The 12332-nt window shown below is 37.3% G+C and overlaps 2 protein-coding genes across 2 annotated transcripts; both read right to left on the reverse strand.

Moving 5' to 3' along the window:
• Positions 1–675: 675 nt before the first annotated feature.
• On the reverse strand, positions 676–2523 carry LOC140927221 (uncharacterized). Its single transcript, XM_073376860.1, has one exon. It carries the CDS (start codon positions 2090–2092, stop codon positions 1412–1414), a length of 681 nt encoding a protein of 226 aa, XP_073232961.1. The 5' UTR covers positions 2093–2523; the 3' UTR covers positions 676–1411.
• Positions 2524–4570: 2047 nt separating this feature from the next.
• On the reverse strand, positions 4571–11689 carry LOC140929077 (secreted frizzled-related protein 3-like). Its single transcript, XM_073378924.1, has 4 exons — positions 11189–11689; positions 8394–8471; positions 7400–7721; positions 4571–5693 (listed from the first exon to the last, which is right to left on the reverse strand). The coding sequence occupies exons 1-4, from the start codon at positions 11646–11648 to the stop codon at positions 5678–5680; spliced, it is 876 nt and encodes a 291-aa protein (XP_073235025.1). The 5' UTR covers positions 11649–11689; the 3' UTR covers positions 4571–5677.
• Between the last annotated feature and the right edge of the window lie 643 nt (positions 11690–12332).

Genomic DNA, 12332 nt, shown 5'->3' on the forward strand with positions numbered 1-12332 from the left:
TCGGCTAAATTTCATCGTGTTTAGCCCAAAATCCTCCGACCCCCCCCCAGGCGATAAATAATGACCGGTCCCTTATATCGAGCCAGTTCCACTGTATCGCTGTTGATTTCGTCATGCATCGACACATTTACTAAATCGTCGGAAAATTGATTTCACAGTACACGGTTGATATATGCATAAGATGTTAAAAATAGTTATAGGAAAAAAAAATTGAAAACAATCGATCAGGGATCGGCATATAAAACTTAATTCACAACCACATTTGTTTTATACTCAACACAAACGACATGAGTCTTGAGGCAACGTTGAGAATAAGAAGTTCACATGCAATTTAGCTGGCAAATTGAGAAAATTTAAAATTGGCATATGTCACAACGGTTCACCACTAGAATTATTCAGCGAATTAACAAACAGTGCCGCCATAAAACCTCCTTATAATCGTTCAGGAACGAAATGTATAATGTATAATCCAACACGTGGAATAGCGCTTAGCACGTTTGAATGAGTGTGACTATCATAATGAGCGCTTCTTAGAAATACTTTCCCAATAATTGCTAAATATGTTAAATAAACGATAAGTTCGATAAGTAGTTTAAGGTCAGTGTTACGATCAAAGATGAAGACATGTTCTTTTAATGGCTTATCCAATTTTAATAGAAGAGGTATCAGTCAAGATCAGGTAAACAAAAAGAGGACTTTATTATTCTTTCGTAGTTTTATGCGTCATTTGCTTTTATTGTTTCTGTCTTTTACGGCAGTAACGATGTTTCACCTTAAGCACGTAAGTTTAAATAACACTGAGAAATCTAGGGTTTCTTTTTGGTGAACTTGAGTCATTTGTTTTTTTCATATCTAAAGGGAGCAAAAACTTCCTAAGAAACTAAAAATGCTAGCGTGAAATTTAATGCAAATTTTGTGTAAACAGAAACAAGCTCGGCGTATAAAGAACAAATTTTGAAACAATAAATTATTTTGAAATTCTCTTTTCCTCTTTTATATGCTAAAATTCTGTCAGTAGTTCATGACCGCCGAGAAATCAACTGAATTTCTTTTTTCATCGATTGAAGGCAATGAAAAAAGGAGGAAAGTCAATTTCGTCAGTTTTATAGGGAACACTTTCAATTTAACTGAGAAGCAAATCTAGTCTCTTTAGTGATCATAAAACTGTGCTGGTACTTAAATATAAACAAAATAGCCTAACGTGAATTAAACGGGAGGTAATCTATATGTATATATTCTTTAAAACAGACGAAAGCATCGTGCAATTTCCAATCGAATAGCAAATCTTTAATTTCTCTTGATGTAAAGAGAAACTAGAGCAGCTGTTGAACAGCTTTATCGCGTCTTCATTGTAACCGCTTACACTATCTTGTTCCTATTTTTCTCACCAAATCATTGCCGACCAATAATTTCACTGGCGGTTCGTTCCACTATTACATTTCCGTAACCATTTTTCGATCCTGTTGAAAGTTTTTTGCTCTGCGTTAAGATTTTCGCTGGAACAAGAGCGAGAGGATGGGAAAGCATAACTCAAATTCATTTGAGTCAGGTTCCACTGTTTATCAAATTCCTGATCATAATATTGTATGTTTTCGTCTGATGCGCTCCGCGGTACAATGCCAGAGCCAGTTTCCGTAAAATCGGCGGGACTGTTTAGTAAGTCCCTACTCACTGATAGCCCCACAGAGGCTGACAGGTCACCGCCGCAGCAACCGTCTATTTCTGTATAGATTTCTCTGCTTGTATCGTCGAGTACCATATGGATATAATCCATCGTTTTATACCGACGAGTCATATTAGTGATGCGATATCGAGACCAGGCTTTGAGAAATTCTGGGCAATCGTCGTAAAAGATTTCTTCTTCCAAATTACACGGCAAGCTTCGCCATCTTGGAATCCAAACAGAGTAATCGCTACGGTGGCTGGTGGTGAGAAAAGAAATGCAGGAAAATCGATCGGTGGCCAATGAAGTCCGGGAATGAATTTTCTTAGCACGGAGTTTGGTCGGATAACTTGAGTTATCTGGAGTTATAATAACAGGAGGAGAATAAATAGGAGATAAACATCGTTCACTTTGTGCCTCCATAGCCATTGATTTTGCCCTTAAAATTCATTCGAGAGTGGAAGCCTTTCAGAAAGATGGACTTGTAAATATTACGGCCTTAATAGCCAAGCTGAGATAGTATGCCGCGGACGCTTTTTCGATATTTAAGTCCCTCTCGCTAGGCGATACATAATATATTCCATCAGAAGATATTTTCATTCCCCTGTTTGAAAACCACTGAATTGAACAAAGTCGTAATATCATAAACCAACTATTGGCTGTCATACACTGTTTTCTTATTGGCCCCGTGTGATTCGTGGACTTTAAAGAAAATCGCTTCGATATTTGGGAATGATTCGTATGTTTGTTTGACCATTCCTTTTCGATTATTCGAAACACAAAAGCTCCATATCCTATTTGCTTTATTAGACACAGCCTTCAAATGTTTCTTTTCGAATAATAGTCGATAGCGATGGCTTCACATTTGCCATTTTGTAAACAATGCGTCAGTGGACTTCACGCTGACGTCACAGTAGTGTTTTTAATCTTTCGCCGCTTTTCAAAAGTAGACAACAACAAAGTGTTTCAGCTGATCTTCATGTGAGCATGAATTATTAACAATTAGATCAATTTCAGAAAGTATACAAATGAAAGATGAAAACGAAACTGAGAACTAGAATGATTTATTCAAATCTGAATTTTTAGAATTAACAGAAAGAAATTGTTGTGTTGTAAAGGTAAGTTTCTTAAGCCGAATAATTTTTCAAGGTTAAAACTTATGAGACAATTCATCACCTGTTATCAGTTCACTTTAAAATCCTGTCACATATATGTAGCCCTTTAAGAAGAATGATTTTAAAGAGCTGATAATGTTTTTTCCCCGTTATCGCTGTGGCGGACTGAGTGCCCTTCGATACGCTCAATATTTCCTTTGACATCAGCAGAGTTAAACATCCGAACGAAACTCCGTAATTGTATTTCCATCTTTTAATTTGCTCTTGTGTGGTTACCCTTCATATTTGTTATATTACCGCAGGTTTATTTTCTCTTCACTCTAGCTGACGTAACCGTCACCAATATTTTCCGGGGACAGCTTTACACGGAAACTCAGTTGCAAATCACATACGAAGTGAATACTCCTATACTTGTTTTCGAGGAACAGTCCTGGTTTCTACATCAGGCATAGAGTTTAATCAGCAATAAAAACTTTCTCCCGTGAGTGAAAAGAAGGCAGTAAAGATCTGTTATTTTTGTTGCAAATTTCAAACTGCTGGTTTACAAAATAAAAATCCCTTTTAAATCACTGTAATCACCTCCCCTTAACCCTTTTGCTCCTTTGGTCAGCGCCAAGAACTCGAATATAAGCCCAGCAACACCAAAGGGGATGTCTCTGCAGAGTGAACCTTCAATATGTGTATTCAAGCTACAAATCGATCTATCCTATGCACACTATCAAAACCTTAACATGTCACTTAGTTTGACTGAATCGTCTTAGGTTTATTTATTTATTTATTTATTTATTTATTTGTTCATCTTAGTCTGCTTTATGTTCTCATTGATCTTCCCACCAACTTATTCCGGCACAGTGCCTTTATCATTAGAATAGTGATTGCGGGAGTTTGCAGAAATTTTTTTTCTCAATCTGCAAAAATTTTTTTGTCAGTTTTGATTTACCGGCAATTTAGCTTATATTATTTTTTTCTTCTTCTTCCTGCTGTTCTTGCCATGTTTTTAGCCATTTCTTCGCCTAGTTCTTACTCTTGAAACGAGTGAAATGTCCGCCATGTTTGTTTTCACAACCAAAACAACTCAACCTCGTTCCGAGGTCTTCTCGGTTAACGGTGCATTAACCTGCAAGGAAGCTCCACTTTTGATGCCAAATTTGGTCATCAGTAGCTGGTTATGGTGAATTACTATTCATTCAAAATATTTCCCCGATTCTGATTGGATAAAAGTACACTCATAATTCACCATAACCAAAGTCCTTGCGATCTTGGACTTTGTATTTTTTTGACGTTACTTGAAAAGGAAATAAAGGGAGATATAAAGGGAGATGTAAAGAATCAACCATAAGAGGACACAGAAAAAATCCGAGCCCCAGAATTTTTCTGTGTCCTCTTATGGTTGATTATTTAAATCTCCCTTTATTTCCTTTATAATACTAATATCAGTGGCATAGGTTGGTCACTTGAAAACCAAGAATAAAAGGCGGGAAACAATTTGGCGCGAAACTGACCCACCGCTGTTTCATTGGCAATATCATTTTTCTCACGTAAAAAAAACATCGTTCGTGATTCTGATTGGACGTTTCACGCGAGAAAAACGTCGTAGCTTTTCAGTGAGACTGTTAAATATAGAAAAATATTCATAAAGGCAACACATTCAGTGTTTGCTGGATATGAAAAGTTAGCTGGTAGAGGGGTTGAGCAAGTTAGAAACGACGAAACATTAATAAATAATAAGCAGAATTAGTCTTAAGTATCTGCAATTACAGTACTAATGAACTACGGAAAATAAACCATACGATACTGTCATCAGCAACTTTTATTTGTTCCTTAAAATGTTATCATTTATAAAAAATAATAATATTATTATCTTGAATGAAGCCGAAATCTACAGATTCATTTGGGTAACGAAGAAAGTGTGGAAGGTGACTTATCAGTTCTTATACCTGAACAATACTCGCGCTGCCCGCAAATATACTTAATCATAAATGCAATTTTTCACCAAATACAAGTGTTCTTTGTGTCGTTGATGAAAATTCGAAGGAATTCTTAAAACAGTTACAACAATAACAACTTATAATCAAATGGTAAGCCGCGTCGAGCCTACAAGAAGAGTTCCTATTCCGAGAACCGATTTTACCCATAAGCATATAGTATTGCTTTATTTACACCATTAAAAATAAACAGCTCAGAAAAGCAAGAATATTTATCAACTATACTCTAAATCAGTGCTATGACTATCTTATTTTTCATTAAAATTTTAAACCTTTCTTTTTAAAGGTCTGAAGCTTTCGCAGGTTGCTCGAAACATGAATTCTTCCAACAATCTGTCTTGGTGTGCGTCTCTCGAAACTCCCCACGAAATTAAAACACACTACTTTCACTGCACAAATTGTTTTTATGGAAATGTGATTGTAAATTTCAATAAAAACACAAAAACTTTACAAGAAAGAGAAGTATCTTGGTCTACGTTAATTTGCATAACAACTGCTAATAAGGAATAACCGTTACCGGGCCCGAAAACTCTTCAAGAGTTGCGAGAAATGCGCGACAGTAGTTGAGAAGTAGCCTCCTGCGCGTAGACATACAAAGCGAGCGACAGACTAAATAGATATTAATAGCAATCTGGAACATTTACAAATCTTACATCTTACAACTGTTAGATTTTAGAGTTTTTCGCTTCTACTTTATTGGGGACGTCATTTACATAGGGTTAACCTCACCATCTGCCCTTTCGAGAGGAATTTCTTTCATTTTGTTTTTTCGCATCTCTTGAACAAAGTATTTATATAAAGTTAAAGATTATTATCGTTATAACAATAGTATAGCTTAAAAATAGTTTTTACTTAAATATGACATTATTCTGAACCTTTGATCGATCTGATAATTAACAACGTGAAGTCTGATTTCACAATTTTGATAACCTGCAAAACAAAAAAAGAAAAACTGGGTTAGCTACACTTGACGAAGACGAAGTAGTAAACCGAATCAACGCTATGACCGGCAGACATTGTTTTAGATTTAAAACAAAACAAATGACAATTGTAAATTAATTATTCTAAAACTTAACCAGAACAATTCATTTCAAGACAAATTGACTCAAATGGATCGTCGACGAAAAATATCAAATTAACCGTTTAAGGGCCTGTTTACAAGGAGGTGGGGGACCCCATGTAGGTGAGGTAACCCGCTTAGGTGGGGTAACCCACCTGTCCATACAATCTCTCATTTTAATGTGATCACGTTTACATGTTAGGTGGGGTAACCCACCACATGTTACCTCACCTACCTGGGGTCCCCCACCTTCATGTAACAGGCCCTAAGCTTGGATCACGACGAAAAAAGAAACCTTAGGTAAGGTTAGGTATTCTTTATTTATGCAAGGTGTTACGAAATCATCAGGCATAAAATATTATGAAAAAAATTAAAACCTTAATTACATTTAGTGGGTTCTGCTAAATACAGTATTAAAATTATTTAATCAAGTATATACGAAAAAAAGACCTGTTTCCACGAATGTGCCGCACCTTACTTGATATTATAATAACTGTGCAAAAGTGACTTAAAATTACTTAACGATTCTGCTTGCCTTAATGTTTCAGGAACTATTCCACAGAACAGCACCACTGTAGCGAAAACTATTACGGAGATAATTTGTGCGTAGCTGTGGAATACGTTAATTTATTTAGAGAATCTCGAAAAGTGTAATTGAAGTGGTATTAGATGGAACAATAAATTTCGAGTTTAGGTGATCAGGAGCAAGGCCATCAAAAGGAATTTAAAAACCGTTAAGGCTTTTTGGAACAGCTGCGATGCATCTGCGTCATAGCTTGAGAAAGTTAGAGCTCGCGCTGCACGATTTTGGAGTTTTTTTTTTAGTTTGTCTGCTAGTTTTATTGCCACAACGTTCCCAAAAAACATTGCAATAGCTGAAATGAATCAAGGCTTTGTAGATAAGATATGCAATGTTGCTGGGGGAACAAACTGCCTGACCCGTTTGATATCTGCAATACCAGAGGCAATATTTTTAGCCAACTTCTCGATATGACAGCCTCAGGTAAGGTTTGCATCAATGAGTACACCTAGAGATTTTGACGTTGATACGTGGTTTACGCGGGAGTACCATTGATGCTCAGATCTAGGTTGTATTTATCATTTTCCGAAACTAAAATATGGGAGAAGGTTGAACTGATTTCTATAGTGTTATCACTAATCCACAAACTTAAGCCCGGGGAACTCACTACTAACCATGCGCTATAAATGTATTTGATGTCTGCGCTAGCCTATGTTCACATTATTCCGGATTGCTTTCGTGCCGGCACGAAAACCATTATCGGATGATGCTTCTGTTGTGACATAAGGACGGTGATTTCGGGGCGATTTCTGTGACTGAGCTGAAGCGGCGCCGCTCCGCGCCGATCTCTAAAGTGGAAAGTCACATTGAATGGGTGTTCTTCAAATGATACGGATATCTTTTCGTGGCGGCAGAAAGGTATAGTGTGCCGAACATAAGAAGGACGACCACAAGTTTCGAATCAGTATCGCGCAATGTCGCACTTAACTTTGCAACATCGTGCACTGTACTTTACAAACGGGATTACTCCATTTATTTTTTTAAGAGAAGACTCACCTTCTTCCTTGTATTTTTGTTAAAACGTTACTCTCCCCTTTTTGCCATTTTCTGATCTTTCTCATAGTTCCTTCATTCCAGGACTCTATGAGGCTCTTCGATGTCAGAAGCAATTTTCTTCTCAAGGCATTTTCGTACCCACCAATCAAGAAAATATTTCCCGTCCGAAGGGACGGGCAGGTAGATTCTGTGTTGCTCCAAATCTTCACGCGACCCTTATGAATAGTGACATTATTTTGCTTTATAACTCGTCCAACTTTGCCGTGTATTATTGATCCTTTGTTTTGACGCCTTTCAATCAGGATCACTTTAAATTTGATCACTGAGAAGTAATAAACATAATTAAGTGAAGGATAGATGGAACACCATGAATACAACAGTATCTAAAAGAAACCGCATTTGGAATGTTTACGTTTTCAGTTTTCTTAGTCTTTGACACCTTAGACACATCCCTTAAATCTTTTTAAGAATTCACATAGGCCATCATAAGAAATTCCACACGTGGAAGGTTAGTTGAATTAGTCATAAATCTATTTCCCAAATTTATTAATAGGCAGACGCGAATGTAAAATCATGTAGGGCGATACATTTATGACCCTTCCAAATCCAGAAGCCTTTGTGTATACTCTTTTTTTTCTTTATAAGAATATCGAGGCTGAATTTGCAAAATTTAATATTTTTTTAAGAATAAAGCCGAGGCTGAGAGTTTGAAAAGGATTCATTGAATTGATCTGTAAATTAAATACAGTACAATTTAATTATGTTTTTAACTTAACGGTAGAAAATTATCCCTTTCACTAAACGGCAAAAGTGGAAATGCCATGAGCTGTAATTTATAATAAAGAATAATTCAAGAATATTTCAGCCTAAAATTGACAAAAAAATAAAAATATTCAGCGCCGGAAGGAGAGAGAGACGGGAGATATTGGGGTAAACTACTTAGGAGTACGGAATGCAAAGTAAAAAAAAATTGAAATGAGTTGGATGGGCTTACCGTAGTCGTATCGGTCGATAGTGGAACTGTCATAGTTAATGGGCGTCCTTCCTTGGCAGGGCTCAGGATTTATAACACCTGTAGATTTGAGAAAACAAGCGAGTGAGCATTAAACTCGAAACCGCCAAACTAGTCTAAATTCCCAACCCAGGAAGTGTCTATCTGCCCGATCCTGGTACCCGGTGGTAAATATCGTGTCAGAGTGTAAGAAAATAAAATCTTTAGCAGATGACCTTGATCTTATGTTATTGAGTGAAACTTTCCATGTTTATGACCAAAAGGCGGTTTGCCACTTTGATTTAATTATGGTCTCATACAAGACCTATGATGAAAATGGACAGCATCTTTCAGGAGTCGGATAGTGGTTTTATGCCCTTTTAAGCAGTCTTTCCTTCCTCCTTTCCTTCCTTATCACAATTAACCGTAACCTTCTTTCCTCGACAATGAATTTATAACTTCATTTCGTATCCTTTCCATATCAACGTAAAGCAATTCAGGGTGAGAAATCACCTCAGACAAGAAACAGTTTTATATAATTAACACACCTCTACGAATAATCCCCAACACGCGTAAGAACTACGTTGATTTTAAAATGACAGTCTGGTGCTACCTTAGGAAAAGGTGGATTCCTTTCTAGTTACACAAGCTACCACTACCACTCCCTGTCTCCCAAGATCTGAAAACTAAGAGCCTCTAGTGAGCTAAAAATATAGTCACGTAATCGTGTCTTGAGCGTCCTCCCGACTAGTCAGTGGCCAGTTTGAATTCTGATTTTTTTATCGCATAATTATTGTATAGTACCTTTTCAAACAAAGAATATGAAAACGTTTGCCTAGTCCCTAGGCCTCATTATCTATTGACCGAGTTTGTCCGAGAAGGTCTGGAAGATGAAATCGTAAGCACAACAAGACGACACATTAGGTTCCTAACATGACGCGGCACGAGAACAAAGATTTCACGTCATGACTCATCGTATGCCGTTATCATGAAGCATCGATGGCCATCGCCCATTATCAGTTCAATGATAATGTGGGAAATTAAATCATCTCCCAGGATGGGCGAAAATTCCGGATTGGATTTTTAGCGCAAGTGGGCGAAAGACGAATTCTGGTTTGCGGTCTTAATACTCTCCCTCCCCCAAATACAAAAACGGTTATGAACAAAACAAAACTAAAAGGCGGCTTTCTCGGCAAAAATTCTTTAAGGGAGTCTAAGACTTTATGATTAAAAAGGTATCAATCATTTAAAAATATGGGTTACTAACAATGTTTTTGGTCTGAATGCCAGCTCCACACGATGTAATTTGTAGACTGCTGCAGACTCAAACGTGAAAATGTCTTTATCTTAGTGAATAAGAAAAAAATTAGGCACTCTTGTTCGTCTGATTAACTAAGAACAAACACAGTTACTAATAGTAGCACGGGGCATTCTTTCCAATAAACGCAAAGCCACGATTTTATCTTCTGTGTGAAATTCTAAAAGCTGAATAGCTGATTGGAGTGTATAACCTATGATTTTCATGTGTTGATGACTTACTCAGCTACGCCGGAGAGCGATGAGCTGGTATTTGACTGATTTTTCGTTCATTTTACATTCTCAAGGTAATTAACACTCTTATCATCAGAAATTTCAAGAATACCCGCTTGAAAAATTGTGTTGCCTTGTCGCATAGTTAAGGATCGTTGACAAAAAAAATGAACTTCTGTCACAATTAAGGATCGATGATCGACGACAAACTGCTCAAGGACTTCAAAGAATGCAAATTTATACTCTTTCAACTTAAGTTTTGGCATTTAATTTATACGGACAACTATAGAAATTCACTGCCAAGGAAATAAGCTGATAATTGAGGCATACCTCTCCGAAATCTAAGCTACATAAAAAAAAAAGCCAGGCTGTCAAGAAAGAGTTGTCGATGATGGAGAGATAAATATTACACAAGACATGTAAAGTGTAGATTGTTCATGTCTGGTTACAATAGGATAAGCTGACCTCGCAAAAGTTTTCCGCTCATGCTTTACGATATAGATTCTTCGTCTTTGGATTCTTAGCATTTTGTTTTGTTTGTTTTTTTTTTCAAATATTCGGGACCTAATTGAATTGATGACACTAGATTTAATCATTGAAAGTTGAAAGAAGAATAACAAAAAACGAAAAGGAACGAGAGATAAGAGGAAATCAATAAAAATTATAATTCAGTTGCCTTCGGATGGGCAAGAAGAGAACGAGCCTGTCCAATGAAAAACACCTAACTGAAGTCTGAAATATTGCTTGTGCGTGGAAGTGAGTCCGAGTAAGGTAATAACCTTCTTGGGGGAGGACAGAAAGGGCAGGCAAAAAGGCCTAATAATCCTTATAAAACTATTTTAAAGTTATGCCTACAGCTAACGACAATCAGAAGTTTATGGCAGCTCTGGGAAAGAGTGCAGTAAATCTTGTTGAGAAATATAGGAAAGCATTGCTATTAGAGTCTCCTTTTCTATGCCCAAGCAAATTAAATTTGGTATGCATGCATTGAACGATGTGGCCGCAGTAATTGGTTAATTGCTTTGTGTGGTTAGTAACATAAACTAATAATGGGTCCATTCACTACTTTGTTTAACCAGATCTTGAGTTTTGATAAGCTGTTGAGTAACACATAATGCCTTGTTCATTTTTCGTTAAATTTTCAGTGTTGTCTTAGTAAGTTAAAAAAAAAAACTCTTGAAAATTAACTCGACTGGTAAAACGTTCAAAATACTGTTTTAATCTTTATATTGGGCTTAACATCCAAAAACTGCGAAACAGTAACTTACTTGTAGGTCTTTGAACAACTTCAAATGACTCGGGCTGCACGCAAACTCCATCGGAAAAGTTGGGAAGTTCTTCGCACTTAGCAAACCTCGGCCAGTATCCTAATGAGCCAGCACAATCCCTTCGAACCTGCTCGCAGAAGGAGCGACATGGCTTGATGTTCTCTTCTGACTCATCCATTCCTGGTAAGCAGATAGGTGCATAGAAGGAGCAAAGGAAAAACACGGCGTGTCTGGAGCAGTTTAACTCATGCATACGTGGACTGTATTGCTGTACCGATCTATTGGCGAAGACTTGATTGCGGTCGCCTACTAAGTTAGGGAATCGGGTCAAGTTGTATGGCAAGACTCGACGACATAACGGAATAGTAATCTCTTCGCACTTCTGTGAGTCCAAATGAAACCGAAATCCATCTGTTACAAGGACAACTAAAGTAAGCGAAAACACTCGCACAAACTGCATCTTGCGAAGGCGAACTAATTCAGCAGACAGCTGCAAGTAGTACTAGAAATAACTGACTCGAAAGCCTTCAGGGGGCTACTTTTATACCCCCGCTTTACATTTCAAGGCATTCAAAAAACGCTTGACTTACCAAAAAAAACGCTAATCCAGATAATAAATAAAGTTGTTTTTCATCTGATGATCTTTCCTTAACCTTTGCTCTGATCGGGGTGAGGATTAGCGATTTGAAAAATGTCGGCCTCTATTTGTCGTTTGGCATTTAATAATAATCTACCTGTGAAGTCGTGGGAGCAGCGGGTCGTAAGACTGACACACCCTTAACATGAGCGAATAAAAAAGCAACAATTCCGCCGTCTCTAAACGTTTTCCCTTTCCGAAAAAGCCAGAGATTGACGTTAAATCTCACAGTTACGTGCCGCTTGTTCCTGATGATTATCCGGCTAAGGTGTACGATTGGACTCCCGATCCTGATAAGAACACTTCAACTTAAGCACCATTTTACCTCGACGGATATACGTATGCGAAAATTATTCGAACGATTGAGATTCCAGGAGCGTTTTTTTACTTTTAATTGAAAAGGATGAAATATTTCGAAGTTAATAGAAGGTAACTAAAATTCTACAAGGTTTTTCGCAATGCTTGAAATTGTATGCCGGCATTAAAGAGAAATTTTTCCGACTATCG

This window comes from Porites lutea, chromosome 2 (genome assembly GCF_958299795.1).
Source record: "Porites lutea chromosome 2, jaPorLute2.1, whole genome shotgun sequence".
NCBI classification, from domain to species: Eukaryota; Metazoa; Cnidaria; class Anthozoa; order Scleractinia; family Poritidae; genus Porites; species Porites lutea.

Coding starts and splice junctions, on each gene's coding strand:
- LOC140927221 (XM_073376860.1), bottom strand. CDS start 2,092: ATGGCTATGGAGGCACAAAGTGAACGATGTTTATCTCCTATTTATTCT.
- LOC140929077 (XM_073378924.1), bottom strand. CDS start 11,648: ATGCAGTTTGTGCGAGTGTTTTCGCTTACTTTAGTTGTCCTTGTAACA. Junction 8,472..11,188: donor AGTTGTTCAAAGACCTACAA/GTAAGTTACTGT, acceptor TCAAATCTACAG/GTGTTATAAATCCTGAGCCC. Junction 7,722..8,393: donor TATCGACCGATACGACTACG/GTAAGCCCATCC, acceptor ATTACTTCTCAG/TGATCAAATTTAAAGTGATC.